At 34.3% G+C, this 22,904-nt stretch overlaps 1 protein-coding gene across 1 annotated transcript; it reads right to left on the bottom strand.

The window, feature by feature from the left end:
* Nucleotides 1-7,196: 7,196 nt before the first annotated feature.
* On the bottom strand, nucleotides 7,197-21,678 carry LOC145119643 (beta-amyrin synthase 1-like). The gene is made up of 17 exons (XM_079055345.1): nucleotides 21,402-21,678; nucleotides 21,035-21,310; nucleotides 20,755-20,952; nucleotides 20,526-20,610; nucleotides 14,763-14,929; nucleotides 14,204-14,392; nucleotides 12,346-12,459; nucleotides 12,121-12,240; nucleotides 11,922-12,044; nucleotides 11,754-11,852; nucleotides 11,560-11,616; nucleotides 11,428-11,474; nucleotides 10,497-10,640; nucleotides 10,219-10,396; nucleotides 10,055-10,135; nucleotides 9,877-9,960; nucleotides 7,197-7,486 (listed from the first exon to the last, which is right to left on the bottom strand). Exons 1-17 carry the CDS (start codon nucleotides 21,600-21,602, stop codon nucleotides 7,367-7,369), a joined length of 2,283 nt encoding a protein of 760 aa, XP_078911471.1. The 5' UTR covers nucleotides 21,603-21,678; the 3' UTR covers nucleotides 7,197-7,366.
* Between the last annotated feature and the right edge of the window lie 1,226 nt (nucleotides 21,679-22,904).

Below are 22,904 nucleotides of genomic sequence, written 5' to 3' on the forward strand. Positions count from 1 at the left end.
GAACAAGGAAAACAACATCATTAGGTTCATCCGACTGTAATTGATTCAAAAATCATTGATACTTTAGAACTGTTCACACTGACTTGTATGGACTTTTGGACTGTTGAGTCACTCCATGAGAAGAAGTACATACTAGTTATTGTTGATGATTTGTCACGGTTTACTTGGGTTTTCTTTCTTTGATAGAAGTCTGAAACTACTCAAGTGATGATTGATTTTCTCAAGAATATTGAATTATGATTGAAAAGAAAAGTTTGAAAGAAAAAGAGTGATAATGGAACAGAGTTCAAAAATCGAGTTTTAGATTCATTTTTTACTGAACTATAAATATCACACAACTTTTTGTCTCCATACACACCGCAACAAAGTGGTGTTATCGAAAGGAGAAATCGTTCCTTGTGTGAAGCGGCGAGAACAATGCTCACATATGCGAACTTGCCACAATATTTATAGGCAGAAGCGGTTTCGACAGCTTGCTTTACGCAAAATCGTTCTTTCATTCATCGTCATTTCAATATTACACCTTATGAGATAATAAACAAAAGGAAACCTAATGTTAAATGTTTCCATGTTTTTGGGTGCATATGTTTCATAATGAATCTCAAGGATAATCTCTCCAAATTTCGGATGAAAGTTGATGAGGGAATTTTCTTTGGTTATTTTCACAATTTTGTTGCCTATAGGGTGTTGAACAAGCGAACAAGGAAGCTCGAATAAAATTTAATCTCACATTTGACGATCATTATGTCAGGAGAGTTGAACAAACATTTATCCAGAAACCAATTATTGCTTAATCAAATGTTGAATCTGATCAAATGCTTACCTTTGACGTTGATCTTCATTTGACTTTTGGTATTCCTGACAGGGCAATCAACATTGAGGTCAATGTTGAAGATTTTCCAGAAGCATCGAAACATTCTGAAGATTCAAAAATCAAAAATTAAGAAAATGAAGCACGTTCTTCATTAACCTCAAGAGTCAATGTCGAAAGAATGCAAGTTTCAACTGATAATAAAGTGGAGGGGGAGCACTTGGTTTCTTCGTCTCAAAACGAAAGACATGATTCACATGTTGAAGAGGAGCATATGCCTAACCAAGCTAATGTCGAGGGGGAGCATCACACCACAAATCCTTTGTTGAGGGGGAGCCAAGTAGATCAAATCATGATGAGGGTAATGATAGAGATAATGATTTTCATGATGTTACTGATAATATCTCAATTGTAGGAGAAGTATCGAATGCTGAAGAAATATGTGAAGATGCACATTTAGAATTTGATCCTACATATCCACCAATGGACAAATGGACACGAGACCATCCAAAGGAACAGATTCTTGGTGATCTAAATTTTGGTGTCTTGACACGAGCCCATATTCGAGCCTAAAATAAGGTGTTGAATGTTCATCAAGAATTTTGTATGTTCAATGTTTTCATTTCAAAAATAGAACCAATAATAGTCAAGAATGCATTAGAACATCCTGATTGGGTTGTTGCAATGCAATCTGAGCTGGCTAAATTTGAACGAAATATGGTTTGGAGATTAGTTCCTAAACCTGATGTCGTTTCGCTAGTAGGTATAAAATGGGTTTTTAAGAATAAAAATGACAAAGAAGGAAATATTGTTAGAGACAAAGATAGGATAGTCATAAAGGATTATTCTTAAAAAGAGTGTATTGATTATGAGGAAACCTTTGCCCCTGTCGCAAGACTCGAGGAAGTACAAATTTTTCTAGCCTATGCAGCTCACAAGGATTTTGACGTCTACCAGATGGATGTAAAGTGTGCATTCCTCAATGGTGTTATGGAAGAAACGGTGTATGAACTATAACACCTAAAATCAGGACATAAAATTTTTTGTTTTTAGATTAATAAATCGTTAATACACATCTTTCACATAAAGCCAGAGTAACTAATTTTTAGCAAAACATCAACAAATCAGTGTAATTCACAGAAGGCGGAAACATGCGGTGTGTGCTCTATAATCATCTCGAGCCCTTCCAATTGAAAATCGAAGTACCTGAAACGTAAACTGAAAACCGTAAGCACAAAGCTTAGTGAGTTCCCCAAAACATCATACAACATACAACCACAGATTATCATGCACATACATAGAGTAGCCATGGGCTCCCCATATGGTCTTTATCTAGTATGTCATGGGCTCCCCATGGTCTTTACCTGGAATTCCATGGGCTTCCTCCATGGTCTGACATGCAACTGCCACGGGCTCCCCCCGGGGGGTCTTCCATGAAAGTATCACATAGACAACTGGCATACCATATAACACGTATTCATCAATCGGTTCAACGAGAATTTCTTCCTTGGGTTGAGCCCTAGCGACTTTATAGGTTCCTTCATCATTTCATTCTTAAATATATTCAATATCAATTGTACTCCCACTGTCCTCTTTTCATATGATCTCTCTCTCTCTCTCTCTCTCTCTCTCTCTCTCTCTCTCTCTCTCTCTCTCGCGTGCGCGCGCGCGAAAGACTCCCCTTCGTGTTACAAAGACCACGTTCTCACTAGGTTTGTAGAACAAATATCCAAAGGACTTCTGGTGATAGCCGATGAAAATACATCTTTCACTTCAAGGTTCAAGTTTGTCGTGAGTCTCTAGTCTAACGAAAGCTTCACAACCCCAAACCTTGATATGTGCTAACGAGGGAACCTTCCATGTCCACATCTCGTGAGGTGTTTTGGCAACCTTCTTAGTTGGGACAAGATTAAGAACGTAGGCAGTAGTCTTTAAGGCATACCCCCAGATTGAGTTTGGAAGAGAAGCTAGACTTATCATGGAACGAACCATGCCCAACAAGGTTCGATTGCGCCTCACATCCACACCATTAAGTTATGGTGTCCTAGGAGGTGTCAGTTGTGAAACTGTTACATATTCCTTGAGGTAGTCGTGGAACTCAATACTAAGATACTCTTCGCCTCTATCGGATCTAAGCATCTTTATCTTCCTGCCCAATTGATTCTCGACTTCATGTTTAAGCTCTTTGAACTTTTCAAAGGTTTTTGACTTATGTTTGATTAAGTAGATATAGCCATATCTATTATAATCATCAGTAAAAGTCACATAGAATCGATTAGCATCCCTTGTGGTATATCTGAAGGACCCACACACATCTGTGTGTATGATATCCAACAATCCTTCACCTCTTTCACAAGACCCAGTGAAAGGTGATTTTGTCATCTTACCTAAAAGACAAGATTTGCATTCATCATCTAACCTTAAGTCAAACAATTCCAACACTACATCCTTTTAAAGTTGGGTGATGTGTTTCTTGTTAATGTGTCCAAGACAACAATGTCACAAGCACGCTTTGTCTATACCATTATACGAATCAATATGAAATACACTATTACCTAAATTGTCTACATGCATCACAATTTCATACACACCATCACAAGGTAAAGCTTCAAAATAAAAAAACATCATTTTTATAAGTAGAAATAGAACCATTATCATCATTAAAAGAATATCTAAGACCTTGTTTAAACAATGCATGAAAGGAAATAATGTTTCGAGTCATTCCTGATGAGTAGCAACAATTCAATAAATCTAAACTAACTCCATCACTAAGCACAAGACTATAAACTCCAATTTTGGTGACAGGTGAAGATCGTCTATTCCCCATGATCAAGTTTATTCTTCCATCCTCCACATCCTCACTTCTTCTTAGCCCCTGTATCCAGAACAAATGTGAAATCCACATCTTGTATCAAGGAACCAAGAACGAGAATATGATGAGTTTTTAGATAAGATAGTGTATATACCTGCAGAATTCGGCTTCACCTTGTCGTCTTTGATGTCCTGCAGATACTTTGGGCAGCTTCGTTTCCAATGCCTTTTATCGTTGCAGTAGAAACAAGCGGCCTCTTTGGGATCAGAGACAGGTGGAACATCAGAACTAGATTTTCCTTCGGGCCGATTGCTTGACGACTCAACTTGGGACTTTCCCTTCCAGTGTTGCTTGGAAGGACATTTCCTCTTTTTCCCTTTCTCTTGACCAATGTCCTGAACGGGAGCACTAGCATGAGTGGAGGCAATACTTTTCTCTTCATCCCTGCTTCATCTATTCGTAGGAGGTTGTGCAATTGAAACAAAGTAGTTTCATTGTTGTTCAAATGATAAGTCAATATGAACTGATCATAACAACTTGGCAAAGAGTTCAACACTATGTCGATTGCCAACTCTTCATCAAAAATCACATTCATCTTGAAAATCCTGTCCACATATCTTTGCATTCTCTGAACGTGGTTGCTAACATATTCTCCCTCTTTCATCTTGCTAGCTATAAGGGATTTTACCACCTCATACTTTTCCTGACTAGCTCGCTTATGGTGCTTCTATATAAGGTCCTTGTTCATCTCGTACAGCTAGTAATCCTCATAGTATCTCTGCAATTCAGGAGTCATTGTGGCCACCATGATGCAAGCAACTTTTGTTGCATCATTGTAATGCTTTTTGTAGGTTACCATTTCTTCAGGAGTAGCCTTTTCTTCGTGGATCTCATCCAATGGTCTCTCAAGGACATACTCCTTGTCCTCGAAATGAAGGGCCATTTTTATGTTGCGCATCCAATCATTATAGTTTGTTCCATCCAATTGCACCTTGGATAAGATGTTCAACAAGGAGAAGTTATTGAGGAGGAGGAGGATGAGGAGGAACCAGAAGCATTGGTTGGAGTAGACATCCATAAAAGAAAGATAGTTTTTAGTTAGATAAGAATAATCCTAAATATAACACCCACAATGAAATATCAAGGCTAGGATCCAACTATTTTTTTTTGAAAGAGCCAAAGCTCAGCAAAATGGCTAGGATCCAACTAAATAATTCACAACTTAGAAAATGGATGTCGTAATCTAATTGTAAATTATATAAGGGTATGTAAATGACGATTTACCAATTTCACCACAAGAAAACAAAATTTGAATGAATTACGTTTTTAATGAAATTCCAAGATCTTTTAAGATTCATTGAAACTCTTCAATGGCATGTTTAATCTCGATTATGCTCTTCCATCTGTGACTGGGATATCGAAGATCACAAACCAGATGTGAATAACCATGAAAATTAGCTTTGTGCTCTCGATGTCGTTTATCATCTTATTTTAATATGCCAATTAACCACATGCGCTCCATTAATCAATGATAATTTTCGAGACACCTATTGCCATTCTTTAATAGTCCATAATAGTGTGGCAGTTAATCACACACGCTCCATTAACGACGTATAAAGTGCAATGTGCAATTTCATGGGTTAGCATACAAATTCACATGTTTCCTAAAGTAACTAAGACTGTGAATTTTAATAAAAGATTTTTTAATTCATTATATTTATTAATGAGAATTAATATGTCCTATCAAACCTGTTCGGATAATGACCCTCCACCAATTAAGGAAGCGGTGAGTGAGATTGGACACCCATTCAACTACCATTTTATAGGCAGTTTCCTTATACCTCCCTCCAATAGATCGGCTTCATGAATGAGGCGTACTAATGGCTCAACTGACTTAGTCTTATAAGTATAGTAATAATTAAACATTTAATTCTATATATAGTATAAGGTGTATTTTTAAAACTTTTCAAAAATACTAGTGTATATTTTAAATTTTTTGAAAATTAAACAATTAATTTAAATTTAAAATTAAACCAAATAATATTTGACATTAATTATTAAGTTCAATTAATATCCAAATTAATTATTTATACACTTAAGAAATCAATCATATTAATCAACAAATAATTAATCAAGTCAAATACTTATCTCCTAACTTCTAGGATTTTATTTTATCATGATATATTCAATAAAATCGGATTTGGCAAGTAAATATAGCAGATAATTATCACATGTAAGCAGATTAGGCAGATAAGCATCGAAAATTCGGATCTAATTGAGCTCACGTAATGAGCAGCGATTTTTCAAAAAATTTAGTTTCCTTTTGTTTGATCAATTCACCAATGTGCAAATACATGAAAGATAGCCATAAGGCTCTGATACCACTGATGGGAAACGTAGGTTACAAAATTTCTATGCACTAAGTGGAAAAACATTTAAACAATTTAAATGATCAAGGCACATGCAACCTAATAAGGATCTATGCCTTTCACATATAGGCAATATACTATGAACTATCATCCTACAAAACTTTCTTATATAAAATCGAATTCAATAGAATAAGAAAGTTACCTTGAAGATTGTTATTGCAAACAATCTTGAATCTTTTTTCAAATCTTTTGGCAGCTAGCACCACAAGCGGCATGCCTCTGATGGTTCACACCCAAGACTAGCAACTAAGGATTATGGAGAGGGAGGAGGTGATTTTCGGCCAGATCTCTTCTAGGGTTAGGAGTCCTAAAATTCATAGCCCTAGGGGCCTTTTTATTGTGAAATCAGGAAACCCTAGATAAGCTCAAACTCAATATAATAATATTATCTTGAACAAGGTAATTATTCAGCTTCCTAATTATCCACCAATGATAATTCTAGAAACCTTAAGGCTTCTTAAAATCGTCCATAGCCTCATGGAGGGTTCGAGAGTGCCTCTTGCTCAACTATTGAACAATTGCACTTCAGTCCCTACACTTTCAATTGATTTTGTTAATCACCAAATTAATTCCAATTAATTTCTGATTAAATATTAATTAAATATTACTATTTCTAATTAATATATTATTTCCATAATATATTAAAAAATTATTTATTACAAGTTATTAATCAAATAATAAAACATCATCTCTCTACAAAATAACCATGTCCAATTGCTAGGTTTGAGGGCAACCCAAAAAGACTGTATTACTATCAATTCAACTTTATACCAATTATAGTTATGGGCTTAGACACCTAATCCAACAATATATATATATATATATATATATATATATATATATATATATATATATATATATATATCAAATGAATAATAGTAGAAAATATATATGTAATTATTAATTATATACAAAATTATTGCCATAAGTCACGACTTAACAAATGTTGTGGCTTGCTAGCTCCAACTCATAAAACTTGAGGCTTGACATTACCGCCATGCCAAGTCTCACATTATTAAGAACCTTGATTATAGGTCAGCAATTAACAGTTGTTTCCTAAAAAAAATAGACGCTACTTTGGCAATAATAATTTCAATATGTGAAGTAAATTTGGAAATCTCAGTATTATCATATTATTCCCCAATTATTTTAGCAGAATGATGTTGTCATATCACATATGTGCTTTTCATATTCAACATGAAAATTAGATTGAAAAGTACAAATTCTTTCATCATGTTTGACAACGAGAGATTTAAAACAATAGCAAAACTTGTGGTCTTTTCATCATATAGCTTGGATGGTTTATGTGTAAAGCTAGTAGTACAACATGCCTTCGAGCTGCTTCCGATAATCAGCTAGCGCCCATAGTGGGAATACACTCCTATATAGTGCATAGTGCAACATGCAGTTCTTATTGAAGACTCCACTTATTTCCTGACAAATAAAAGTGGATGAATAATTAAAAAATTAGGTGAAGGAGCAACTATATTTTCCTTCTTTATTGAAATCCAACAACTATAGAAATCATTTACTGGTTTATTCTAACATGTTTGTTAGAGTAAATTGTATGAAGTCCCTATGGTTTGGGATAGTATGTGTGTTTAGTCCATAACTCCTTTATTTTTCACTCGGATAGCCCCTATGGTTGGTTCTATATCAGTTTTGGTCCTTAATTAATATAAAATGACTAATTTACCTTAACCTACTTTTAAAACCAGATTACTATTATTATTATTATTATTATTATTATTATTATTATGTTAAAGAAGTTTATAAATAAGTATTTAGGTTGTATAACCCCACCACTAGCAAACCTATGACTTTATGGCACTCCTTTCTCTCGTATCAAACCTGACGAATACCAACCCCTCTTCTTCCTTATTTTCTCGCTTCATTTGTAACCACGGACCAATGGTTGCCATCGTTCTCTTCTCTTTCCCAAGCAACCGATAACCCTCTTTAATGTGTGTGTGTGTGTATATATATATATATATATATATATATATATATATATATATATATATATATATATATATATATATATATATCAAGGTTGTAAAAAATGTTTGACGTTAGGTAATTGGTGGACTGAGGTTGAAGGATTACTCGGATAGGGGGATTAATCGGAGGATTAAACTAGGACCCTAAATTGCTAATTCATTGAATTTTTAAAAAAATTAAATATGACTAATATCATAACAAAGTTCGTAAATACCACTAATGATTGATACAACAGTAATCGTTCCCCAAATAGTTTTATTGAAATTAAACTTCTTCAAAGAGTTAAAATTTTACTCATTTGCTACTTCTTTGCTCATTTTTGTAAAAAGAGATTAACCATTAGGCGCCTTCTAGTCATTTGGGTAGCGGCTAGTGACTGATCAAATATTAATCGGGACCTAGTAGGGACTTTTACGACACTGATATATATATATATATATATATATATATATATATATATATATATATATATATATATATATATATATATATATATATATATATATATATATATGATCTTTTGAAAACTCATACACTCCTAAGAACCCGAGAACCTTTTTTGTTATAAATTTAATAAAAAACGAAAATTATGCATATCTAAAACATGTATATATAAGTACTTTTGTCTAAGCAAATTTCAAAAAAAAAAAAAAAAACATGTATATATGAAATGTGCATATATGCAAATCATGTAATTCATATATATACGACGCAAATATGGATCATGCACATTTTGTATATACACTTTTTTTTGAAATTTCTTTAAATGAAAGTTCTTATATATGCATGTTTTAGAGGCGTATAAATGTTTTTTTAATCTACAACAAAAAATGATTTCGGGTTCTCACGAATATTTGGGTTTTCCAAGGATCCCGGTCCATTGAAAAATCAAAGATTCATAAAAAGCTTAGAACATTTTCCATACCTATATTCTCAACTCTTTTTACCAATCTTTACACATTGTGGAAAGTATAGTGTGTTGCCATATATTTGGTAAGGGGATATAATAAAAAATAAACAATAAATAAAATAATAAATGAATAACTATCATAAAAATACAAAAACATTTGTACGTTTAATGTGGTTTGTGATTCAAATATGGAGCATTGAGCAAAAATGAATAGGTGAAAAAATAGATTTTGTTGTAGAAAAAAGTGAGAATTTTATTATTTTTCTCAATGTACCACTTATATTTTTAGGTTACGTTGATTTCTGTGTATTCTATTTGTGTGATTTTATGAGTGTCTAATATGTTTCTTGAATACAATTCTTATAATATATATGTTATACTGTTTTTATTTTAATAAAACTTATAGTACTTTCATCCTATTCGTTACTTGTTATATATATATATATATATATATATATATATATATATATATATATATATATATATATATATCATTATTTTAACAATATTATATTAACCTGATACGTGGTCATTTGCCTTATGTATATTTCGTTATTTTAACAATATTATATGAACTAGGGTAGCTAGGGGCTAATGTCTTTTACTTGTATTTATGTTTCTTTCATTTTATATTGTTTAATAGAACTTCTTTTGTTTTGTTATATTCAGAAAATCACCATTTTCCAGCTGAGAATTGATCAGTAACTTAGTTGCTCTTTGTAAGGGTTTCGAGTCTCTCTCAGTTGCTCTTTGTAAGGGTTTCGAGTCTCTCTCCATCTGAATGTTTCATTATTTTAACAATATTATATGAACTAGGGTAGCTAAGGGATAATGTCTTTTACTTGTATTTATGTTTCTTTCATTTTATTTTGTTTAATGGAACTTCTTTTGTTTTGTTATATACAAATATTACCTGTTGAGGAAAATCACCATTTTCTAGCTGAGAATTGATCAACAACTTAGCTGCTCTTTGTAAGGGTTTCGGGTCTCTCTCCATCTAAATGTTTGGAAAAAAAATTGAATTAAAAATTATAGATTTCAAAAGAGACTGAACTTTATAATTACAGTCAGAATTAGAATTTTATTTTCACCTGTCGAGACTTAATCAGTCCCATCATAGCCCATGCGGTGTGTACCAAGTTCGATCTGCCTCCTTCCAATGGTATGTATTTCTGTTCATAGAGTAAAACATATTACTTATTTTCTCATTATTATTCTTAAAACAACTTGTTATGTGATTATGTCATAGTGTTACCTTTTCTGTGCAGGATTTGTAGCTTTCTCCCCAACCACCATCATCCAATTGCTTTTCTAGAAGAAAGCTAACAGCTTTTCGAATTGCGTAACAATTTGCAAATGTCTTACCGACAGCTATCAGTCCTCCAAGTGCAAACCAAGTACCATATGTAAAACATACACCCCAGTTTCCATACCTAATACCCATTACGTTAACAAAATGACAAGAAAATTAGTTCTTGATTGTTTTGAAGTCTTCTTTTAGTATAAAAAGCAGAAACATAAACTAAAACAAACCATGACCCATCTTGCATTTGCATTTTCTCCAAGTATTCACTTGCAAGTGTAAGGAAACTTTCTATCTCTTTTCTTCTATGTTGAGGGTGTAACTTCTTAAACAAAACAAGTGCTTGAATCGTTGATGATGTGCACTCAATATACCTAGTCAACATATTGTAAGGGGGTGTTTGGATTGCTTTATTAAGCTATTTATTAGCTTATTGTGGTTTGACACTGCCAATAAGCAAATTTTAGGTGTTTCGATAGAGCAAAAATAAAAGTCTTTATTTACTTAAATAAGGAGTATTTCATAAGTCAATACCTTCTAACTTATCTAAATTAAACAACTTTCAACTTATTTAAACCAAATTATCTACTAAGCTTCTGATAACCCTACATTTTTATATACATACATCTAAGATGGATGTTTGGTCATTTTACGTGAATAAGAAAAATTTGCTAAACACTAAAGAACAATTTATCGACTTAATCTGTTTTAATGCCGGATAAAGTTAATCCAAATTTTTTTTAAACTCTATTTTGACACCAGATAAGTTAAGAAACACTTTTACAAATAAGTATATTAAGCACTTTTACTTTGCTTAATTACTACATTTCATAAAATAAAATAGTCTTTATTCTTTGAAGTTTGAAAGATTAGTTTTTGTATATGTAATCCTTGTTGGTAGCATTGATTCTCCTCTTTTATAGGATAGATAGCTATCCATTAATAGAAGAATCCTTGTATATATACAAACATACATACCATCTTGTCTTTTTGGGTCAAAAGAGAATACAATATTAAATATTCAATATTCTAAAGTATCATATATCTCATGTATATTTATCCAAACGATTCCTATATAATGGAAATGAAAGAGAACCTAAATATAGTTATATATACAATTGGAAGGAGATATGGAAAGTGTAACTTATGTAGGACTCCTACTCATGCTCAATAACGATGTCAGCAAACATCTCTGTAGGATTGAAAATCTACAATGAAACAAAATAAATATATGATGGAGTACTATCGTAAAAGATTCACATGTTAATAAAAATTTCCCTATGACTTAGATACCTCCAACCACTCGGATGATCCTGCTGGTTCCCATGCCGCTACCCCACCATTCTTGCTCTATATTATTTTCACAATCAAATTAAACTATGCATAATGCATATTAATAATTTCTTTAAATTTATTATAAAATGGATTGTGTCTTGAACATTACAAGTGTTTCCAAGAAATGGAAGCTGAAGCAAGTATACACCAACCTGTAGTGAAAGTATTATGTTGACAGCATCATACAGTTGCTCAGGTTTCATCATTTCACCAACAATTTCTGATGGCATTGTTGAGAGTATTAGACAACACTGGGGACAAAACAGTAATTAGACCATAAGGATTACATATATAAGGAAACCACATTTAACCAGTCATACCTTTAGCCCATCAGCAGTACAATCTGAAACTTGCCATCCATGGTCTTGATCTGAAAAGGTCCATGAACCTTTAGAGATATGTCTGTGCATGCTTTTAAAGTCACCAAGAGGATTTCCTTTAACCTAAATATGAGTTAAAGAATAAAATAAGGATTAATGAATTGATGATGACTCAAGAAATACACAAGAGCTTTTAAACCTGTGAAGCTTTTATAAATCCATGTCCTTTCATCAAGGTATGCCCAATTTCTTCTGTAAGATCAGTAGCTAGCAAAGCTTGGATGGAAAGAGCAGCATCCCACTCTTGGCTTCCAAAACTCTATTTTCAAAGCATAACCATTAACTCTTGTTAGTAGAACATTTAAAATACTAGGTCGTAGAATATTTGGAAATAGCATGAAAATTATGTTTTTTTTTGTCTCACCTGCATTTTCATTCCATCTTCAGCAACCCAGATAAAATCTGGGATTCGAGAAAGATGCTTTTTGAAATAAATGCCATTTGGATCTTCAACCCAGCATGCTAGCATGCACAGTGACTGTACAAAGGTAAAATATTGCAATACTTATCTTTATCATTCTTGATTTGTACTTAAGGCTAGTGCAAGAAATAGCAATTTACATTCATTTATTTATATATTATAATATCTTACTTTCGTTTATTTGTATTTCAACCTTATACTTGCAATTTGTATCTAGGGGTATTTAGGATTGCTTATTTAAAATAGTTTATACAGACTGAGAATTAAAACAAAAACGTGTTTAATCTTAGCTTAATAGGTACCAAAATGTAATAAGCTGATTAGATATTTTTTAGTTATTTGTGTGACAACATTAACACATACATGTTATTAAATTTGTCGAATTGCAGTTAAAGTTATTATGCTATGCTTTAAATTACATTTACTTTTTTCCTTTTTAATAAATGCAATAAGCAATCCCAAGTAATGTACTATGAATAAGAAATCCTAAGTTAATAGCAGATACAACATCCCCATACATACACTACACATGGGTTTCTCTACGATTTTAGTGTGATTAAGAAGGCCTATTAAAAAACTAAAATAAAAAGCCTTTTAATACCTTTTGTTTGCTCATGGAGAAATCTGGTTTATGTTGTTTAGGTTAAGATAGTAGTGAAAAGTAATTAGATTTCCACATGTTATAAGCAATTTCCTATAAGTGAGGATGAGTTAACTTATTGAAAAAACTTTATTTAGTTCATTATGTGCTTTTTAAATGCATTCGAACACTTAAAATAGTTTATTACCGGTTTAAACCATAATAAGTCAATAATTACTTAAAATAAACAATCCCAAATGCCCCTTGAAACATTGTAGTTTGAAAAATCTATGTAGTAATAGGATTGTACTTTTAGTTTTTTATTTGATTAAAATATTTTATTCTGAAAAATCTACCCAAATATCATAGCATTTCTTTATCTTTATATGACATGGCTATATATGGGTAGATTTTTAAATTACATTGTTGTAATGGGAGCAAATGCAAGTAGGTCTGTCGAAAAAACCCGAAACCCGTTCTACCCACCCGACCCGTTTCGAATTCGGGTAGAATGGGTCGGGTAGAACGGGTAACGGGTATGAACATTCGGGTAATAGGTTAACCCGATAATAATATAGGTCGGGTTTTAGGTATGAATATTTATTTTCGGGTATACCCGAATACCCGAATTCGTTTTTTAAATAATATCAAATATACAATACAGTCACGTACGCACACTTCAAATAAAACAAAACCTTTCGTTTCCTTCTTATGAACGACGGCTCGACAGTCGACGCAAACTTGCAAAGGGAATACGACGCTGAAGCTGAAGTCCTGAACCGTCATCACAATTCTCAGTTTCTCTCTATCGCACGTAATGGAATTACAAAAGTACATAACATATTATAATGATTTGTACTTGTTAATTGTATGGAGTATTTTCCTACCCAATTCTTTATTAAACCAACCAACATGTAAAAAAAAAATATCAATAAGTGTCATTTAAGAAATTTCCGGGTATACCCGATAATTACCCGACCCGACCTCAAACCCGAATACCCGAAACCCAAAAACCCGAATTACAATATAGGTCGGGTATTGGGTATTATTTTCTTAAGGAAATACCCGTTCTACCCGACCCGTTCTATCCGAAACCCGAAAATTTTACCCGTTCGACACCCCTAAATGCAAGTATGTTGTGATATATATAAATAAACAATTGCTATTTCTTTCACTTAACCCATGTACTTATTATCCTTATTGTGTATGTATGTTGTATACCTTTTCCACAGCACCAATTGTGATATATCGACTATTCTCATCTTCATAATGGATATGTTTCATTGTTGTCTCCAATGCTTTCTTTCTTAATTTATTAAATGGCCAACGATTTTGCAGAGACTCCGTACAAATATATAAACTATCCCACATTATATCTTGTAGCAATGGATGATGAACATATATATCTTCCTGAAATTATATAAGTTGGATTGGCATATAATTAGAAATCCGGGTAAGCATTATGCAAAACAGAATGTTATAACAAGTGAAAAAGGTCAAACACAAGAAATAGTAATGCACTTTCATTGATTTGTTTATAGTTTCCTACTTTCATTTCTTCCTATTAAAACATTGTACTTAGAAAAACCTGCCCATATATAGCAAAAGCAATTTGCATCGTTACAATAAGATTTTTTTGAAAGTACACAATGCTATAATTTGGTTGATTTTTCAAAGAAAATGTTGTAATAGAAAAAAAAAATGAAAATAGAATGTTATAATACATAAATGAATGAAAGTATACTGCAATTTCTTGCATTTAGCCCTAATAAAACTTCACCTTTGCACACAAATGCCGTATGCTTTTCCAGTTGATCTCATTGTAAGGTTGCGTATAAAGTTCATCTCTTAGTTGTAGAATTAGAGGAGTAATAGGACCCACAAATCTTTTTCCATATAGGTACGACATTGGCATGTATATCAGCCGACAGTAGCACCACATTTTTGCTGAATTTAATAAAAGAGAGATATTTCAGATTTATTGTTGTAAAATACGACGGATCCAAATTGACTTAAATAATATTAGCTCAATGCGGAATGGGATCAAAAATTATCAAAGCGTAATAATCACAACGTAATACGAATAAAATAAATAGAATAGAGACACAGGAATTTACGTGGAAACCCAAATCGGGAAAAAAACCACGGGCGGAGGAAGCCGAGAAACAATTCACTATAATTTGCAGTGTTTACAGGGATTATGAAAGAGATTACAAAATAGAGTGGGAGAGCTAAAATACACGGTGGTGTATCAGTATATATATGTAATGCTTTTTTATATATACTTGGATGATTTTTTTGGTTGTGTTCTTTTCTCTGGTTCATGGCTTAGGCTATTTATAGCCAAAAGCAATATAATATGAATTGTAGAAAAAATGTGCCGTCCGAATTCCAATTGTAGGCGCCTACCAAAAATTCACCGTCCAAATCAAATTCACATATATATACTACTATTCATAGTCAAGCTATGAATAGTGAAAGATAGACGTCGAATTTCATTTCAATTAACATATATATTACTATTCATAGTCAAACTATGAATAGTAAATGATAAGTTACTGAAATAACCCCTGAACTATTTGCCACTTGCTAATTTTGGAGGCAACTTTTCCACAATCTCCACCTTGACATCAAAATTAAGCAAGTCATGCTTTACGATTAGTCAAAACCTATAGCTCACCAAACTCTAAAACTTCTATAAGAACCTGCAAATTTTATATAGAGAAAAAATTGTTTCCGAAAAATAAATAATACTTCCTCCACCATGAGCCTTCAGGCTCAACTACGATCAGAAACACCCACCATGTCCAAACATAATTTGAACTTGGCTATAGGAAGACTTTTGGTGAACATATCAGCGGGATTATAATCTGTATGAATCTTGTCCACAACACAATCACCTTTTTCAATGATATCCCGCACAAAATGATAACGAATATCAATATGCTTTGTTCGGTCATGAAACATTTGATCTTTACTCAAGAAGATAGCACTCTGGTTGTCACAGAAAACTGTGGTCACCTTTATTCTATCATCGAGCTCTCCAAATAACCCCTTCAACCAGATATCTTCCTTAACTGCTTCTGTAATCACCATGTACTCTGCCTCGGTAGAAGACAGGGCAACTATAGACTGTAACTGGGCTTTCCAACTAACAACACAACCATTTAGAGTAAACACATACCCTGTAATTGATCTTCGTTTATCCAAATCTTTGCCATAATCTGAATCAACATATCCGAACACCCCAGTGTTAGATTTACCAAAACTTAAACACATAGAAGACGTACCGCGTAAATAACGAAAAATCCACTGTACTGCTTTCCAGTGTTCTTTCCCCGGGTTCGCCATGTATCTACTAACCATGCTAACAGCATAAGCCAAATCAGGGCGCGTGCAGATCATAGCATACATCAAAGATCCAACAGCACTAGAGTATGGAACACGTGCCATGTAAGCCATATCAGTCTCATTAGTAGGACTCAAAGCGGATGATAGCTTGAAATGAGCTGCAAAAGGTGTGTTGACAGACTTTGCTTCGTGCATACTGAAGCGTCTTAGGACTTTCTCAATATAACTTTTCTGAGAAAGATGCAAGATCCTAGACTTCCTGTCACGAATAATTTCCATACCTAAAATCTTTTTGGCAGCTCCTAAGTCCTTCATTTCAAATTCAGCTTTCAACTGGTCTTTTAACTTCTGAATCTCCTTCATATCTTTCGCTGCAATCAACATGTCATCCACGTACAAGAGTAAGTAGATCTTTGAACCATTGTCACCTTTCTTAAAATAAACGCAGCTATCATAGGTGCACCTGCTGAATTTGTGACTGGTCATGAAAGAATCGAACCTCTTGTACCATTGTCTAGGAGACTGCTTGAGGCCATAAAGAGATTTGTTCAACTTGCATACGTAGTTCTCCTTTCCAGGAACTACAAAACCTTCAAGTTGTTGCATAAAAATCTCTTCCTCAAGCTCACCATTTAGGAAAGCTGTAATGACATCAAGTTGTTCTAACTCAAAATCGTTAGAAGCAACCAACCCCAACAACACACGAATGGAAGTATGTTTGACAACTGGGGAATAAATGTCAGTGTAATCAATACCAGGAATCTGACTGTAGCCTTTAGCTACTAACCGAGCTTTGTATCTTGGTTTATCATTTGGGTTGACAGGTTCCTTGAGCTTGTAGACCCACTTGCATTTAACTGGTCTCTTCCCTTTCGGAATAGGAACTAAATTCCAAGTACTGTTTCGCTGCAAGGATTCCATCTCATTTTGCATAGCGAGCATCCAATCATTTGAGTCTTCAGATTTGATAGCCTCGTCATAATTTGCAGGCTCCGTTGCAGACTCAATATTATCAGCAACAATAAAAGCATAGGTAACCAAATCAGATTCAGCATACCTCTTCGGAGGAATAATCTGTCTTCTCGGTCTATCTCTTGCAATGCTTGGAGTAGTAGCTTGTGGTTGTGAAGGTGTTGAATCTTCACCAACAACATGCTCATCCGACGAAGAAGAATCTTGATGCTGATTTGTACTCTGATTAGTGGTAGGTGAAGTAGGAAGCTCCACCTCCATTTGAGCATTCTCTTTATTTGCTTCGGATGATACATCTGATGCATCTGTTCTTTTAGAAGAGTCAGCAACTGGTTGAAATATAGCAGACTCATCAAAAGTAACATCTCTTGAGATGATAATTTTCTTCAAATCAAAGCTCCATAACTTGTAACCCTTTACACCTTGATTGTACCCAAGAAAAACGCATTTGATTGCTCTTGGTTCTAGCTTCCCATTGTCAACCCGTGCATATGCTGGACATCCGAATGGTTTTAAATCTGAATAATTTGCAGGTTTACCGGACCATAATTCAAACGGAGTTTTCTTCTCGATTGCTCGTGACGGTGATCGGTTGATAACATAGCAAGCAGTCGAAGCAGCCTCCGCCCAAAAAGACTTTGGCAATTTGGAATTAGAAAGCATACACCGGAACTTCTCCATAATGGTGCGATTCATTCTTTCAGCTACACCATTTTGTTGAGGTGAATGGACTACTGTGCGATGTCGAGTAATGCCTTCCTTTTGACAATAGACATTAAACTCTTCTGAGCAAAACTCAAGTCCATTATCCGTACGAAGATACTTTACCACCAGACCTGATTGCTTTTCAACCTGAACTTTCCAATTTCTGAAGGTAGAGAAAACGTCTCCTTTATTTTTTAAGAAGAAAGACCACACCTTCCTGGAGAAATCATCAATAATAGTGAGCATATAAATAGCTCCACCTTTTGAAGCAACTCGAGCCGGTCCCCACAAATCCGAGTGAACATAATCAAGTGGTCCTTTCGTTGTATGGATACCACTTGCAAACCTCACTCGTTTTGCCTTGCCATATACACAGTCTTCACAGAAATCCAAATCAACAATCTTTTGTTGACCAAGTAAACCTCTTCGACTCAATTCTGACATGCCTTGAAAACTCATATGGCCGAGTCGAAGGTGCCAAAGACGGGACTGATCTGGATCAGAAAAAAACTTTGACACAACAGCAGCATCACTCGAAATTGTTTGCCCGTCAAGAAAGTAAAGATCTGAGGTTTTTCGTTCGGCTCTCAGTTTGTCGGAACCGTCTTTGAATACCCTGAGAACTCCACCTTTACCAGCAAACTCGTATCCCTTTTTGTCAAAGGAACTGAGAGATAACAAGTTTCTTCTGAGGTCAGGAACATATCTAACATCCCACATGGTTCGAATAACTCCGTCAAACATATGGATCCTGACTGAACCATGTCCAAGAACTGGACATGTAGTATTGTTACCCATCAACACATAGCCCTGGTTAACCTTTTCAAATGTGTAAAACCAACTTTTGTTGTGACACATATGAAAAGTACAACCAGAGTCGAGTATCCAATCACCAGTGGAATCCAGTTTATCTGAATAAACTGTCAAAAGTTCTCCAATACCTTCGACCTCAGCTAGATCGGCTTCACCCGAAGTGCTAGCTTGTTTACCATTTGCTGCCGTCTTCTCTTTTTCTTTGTTCTTCAACTTGAAGCATTCTTCAAGCACATGTCCCTTCTTGTGACAATAGTTGCAAAACTTTCGTTTGCCTTTTGACTTGGATCTGGTTCTGTTGGAAGATTGAGAAGTTCTACTTCTCTCTGTTGTTCTTCCTCTGGCATTCAAACCTTCGGCTTTAGCATCACTTGAACCACCACCATTAATATGCTTCATCTTCTCTTTTGAATCCAAAGCTGTATAGACTTCATCTAAAACTAGAGTGTCACGGCTATAGATAATAGTATCACGAAAATGGCTATAGGATTCTGGCAACGACGATAGTAAGAATAGAGCCAAGTCTTCATCTTCATATTGAACATCCATATTCTCTAAGTTATTTACTAACTCTTTAAATGTGGATATATGTTCAGTTAAAGAGCCTCCTTCAATCATCTTGAGATTGAACAACCGTTGCTTCAAATGCAACTTGTTTGGTAAGCTCTTGGTCATCAACAGTTGTTCCAACTTTAGCCATAAAGAAGCATCTGACGTTTCTTTTAGAACATCTTGCAAAACATCGTTTGACAAGTGCAAACGAATTTGGGATAAAGCCTTCAGATCTTTCATCTCCTTTTCTTCTTCGGTCCATGTATCAGGCATCTTATTGAAACCCAAGAGCGCCTTGTGTAAATCCATCTGAATGAGAATGTCTCTCATCTTTACTTGCCACAACGGAAATCGGGTGTTACGATCCAGTAGTGGAATATCGTATTTTACCGAAGACATGATTAATTACTTGATAAAATGATCCCAACGAGCTAATATCACAACCCGGATGCTCTGATACCAATTGTTGTAAAATACGACGGATCCAAATTGACTTAAATAATATTAGCTCAATGCGGAATGGGATCAAAAATTATCAAAGCGTAATAATCACAACGTAATACGAATAAAATAAATAGAATAGAGACACAGGAATTTACGTGGAAACCCAAATCGGGAAAAAAAACCACGGGCGGAGGAAGCCGAGAAACAATTCACTATAATTTGCAGTGTTTACAGGGATTATGAAAGAGATTACAAAATAGAGTGGGAGAGCTAAAATACACGGTGGTGTATCAGTATATATATGTAATGCTTTTTTATATATACTTGGATGGTTTTTTGGTTGTGTTCTTTTCTCTGGTTCATGGCTTAGGCTATTTATAGCCAAAAACAATATAATATGAATTGTAGAAAAAATGTGTCGTCCGAATTCCAATTGTAGGCGCCTACCAAAAATTCACCGTCCAAATCAAATTCACATATATATACTACTATTCATAGTCAAGCTATGAATAGTGAAAGATAGACGTCGAATTTCATTTCAATTAACATATATATTACTATTCATAGTCAAACTATGAATAGTAAATGATAAGTTACTGAAATAACCCCTGAACTATTTGCCACTTGTTAATTTTGGAGGCAACTTTTCTACATTTATGTAAATACACAAATCCTGCTTAGGATTTATGAATACGAGTAGATTAACCTGGATACATAGGAAGGAAAGAAGGGAGGATCCAGAATTCTGGAGGCATGGGGTTGGTTCCTGTCCACTCGCATACACCAAGTATCTAAAATAAATAATATTTTACTATAAGTTTATTCATATATAGAAAGTAAAGAATATATGATATATATTATATACACACACAAAAAAGAAAAAAAGAAAGAAAAAAAAAAAAAAGAAAAGAAAAGACAAACAGTTGATGTCTTACAGAAAGCCATATTTTGCCCCATGATGGGATGGTGGTGACACTGCCATGATCCAGGATCCATTTGCGGGCTTTGGTGCATGCACCATTCAGACCACCATCCGGACCTTCACCCAAAAGCCGCATGCAAATGTAACTTAAAGCAGTCCCAAACATCGTGCTATGTCCCTCTATGTGAAATCCCCACCCACCATCTTCATTCTGTAAGTTCCAGATAAGTTTTTAGATTTTTCTGTCGCGAAGGAAGCCCGATTGAATCACAAAAGTTTATTAAATTCGTTACCTGATGACAATATAAATAGCGTAGAATTTCTTTTCTGTATTCTGCTGGGAAAACAGTGTCAAGGTGGCCAGTGATATACAAACACATGACCAAGGGTTGCATGAAATACATGGGCCCAGCGTTTTCAGCAGGCCAATGACCATCACTGGCCTGCAAGGCTGCAAAGAAATTGACAGACCTCCGCAAGGCAGTTGTAGCCTTTTCATATGAGATTTCTTCAGAATCCTGAATTTTGACTTGGGGTATCGTTTGTTTGAATTGCTTCTCTTTTAGAAACTGCATATTAATTATAAGCATATTTAGTAAATTAATAGTTTAATACCATCAATATTACTATTGACGATCTGAATTTTGGTAATTCATAGACCTGCATGCGCCAAAGGAGATCACTGCTGGGCTTAACTTGGTGCCGGTTGTTCCAGTAATGGGTCCGAGCTTGTTCAACCTCGGCTAGCTCTTCTGGGTTTCCATGATTTGAATCGAACTCCCATATTTGCCTTCCGACAAAGTTGTTTGTGGAGTAGAGGTACGGATCATTGCCCCCTTCAGCTATCTTCAATCTCCACATATTTTTTTCCTTACTAAACTTCAAGTAAATGCAAAAGTCGAAAATATGGTGAAAAGTGCTATAGGTTGTACCTGCTTTTATACTAAGTTGTTAGAATTGAAGAACAGAATTCTATGACACTAGATTATAAATTTTACTTTTTAGGTTGACGGCGGTATACATTGTTCCACCAACATTATTAACTTAAAATCAAAAACATGTTTTACTTGTTATATATATGAAAATATAGAGAACTAGAACAGGTAGAATTAATGAAGACGATTTTCTATAATAACACTACAAAAATATGTGCAATAGGGGCAAGTGGTCACACCACCATTGCATTTGTCACCATTAAAGACGACGTCGCCAATATTACATTCGGTTCAAATTAATCCAACCCATCGATCTTTTAGATCGATCCTCCAACGACATTGGTTGGTTTTTCCAATGTTGACACTAAAGTGACTTAAAATGTCACCACTAATGCTCTGAATCAGAATAACCCTCTTCCATTTTCTCTTACTGTCAGATGTCGGCCGCCACCACCGGTTTTTAGGGATTTTCTGACATTATGTTCGTTTTCTTAGAACATCCACATTAAGGTCTTTCAAAGTTATTTGCAATGCCACCTTGTCCAAATTGTATGCCACATAGGTGAAGCTCTTTCAATATTTGAAAGGCTTGCAAAGGCTTTGAGGAACACTTTTGAAAGAGTGTTGGCCTTGCAATGATGTGGGGTATAATTGCAAAGCTGACGTGTATTATTTGAAATATTGCTTTTTTATTTATACTTGTTTTCCAACTGTTGGTCAATGTGATGCTGATTTTTTTTATTTGTGTTATGATGTTCAATGACATGATTTGTTTGGGTTGTTATTTGATATTATGTTATGATGTATCAAGGGATTGTTATTATTTCATTGGATGATTGTAATGAGTTAATTAGATAAGCCGCCAAATGTGTGTTTGTTGTCACTACTCATCAATACTGATGGTGGTGGTAATAGTCGCGACAATATTGACAATGATAAATGTAATAGCGGTAACAATATTAGCAACGGGACATTAGAGGCGATGTATTACCGATGGCATGTTGCCTCTAAAGTCAATAGAGATAACATTTAACCTGTTTAATTAGCGGCAACATATATCGTCCGTATTAACTTGATTTCTTGTAATGAAATGAAAGGGAAAATATAGACATACGAAACGTCTAGAAAATGAGAAGCTTGTGATTTAAATGCTAAAGAGTGAAGGTAAGTTTATTATTTTTTTTTTATTTTTTTTTTGTTTATAAGTCTTGAATAGTCATTTAAAGAT

The sequence above is a fragment of the Lactuca virosa genome, chromosome 6 (genome assembly GCF_052849685.1).
Source record: "Lactuca virosa cultivar CGN04683 chromosome 6, Lactuca_virosa_CGN04683_v6, whole genome shotgun sequence".
Classification (NCBI taxonomy): domain Eukaryota; kingdom Viridiplantae; phylum Streptophyta; class Magnoliopsida; order Asterales; family Asteraceae; genus Lactuca; species Lactuca virosa.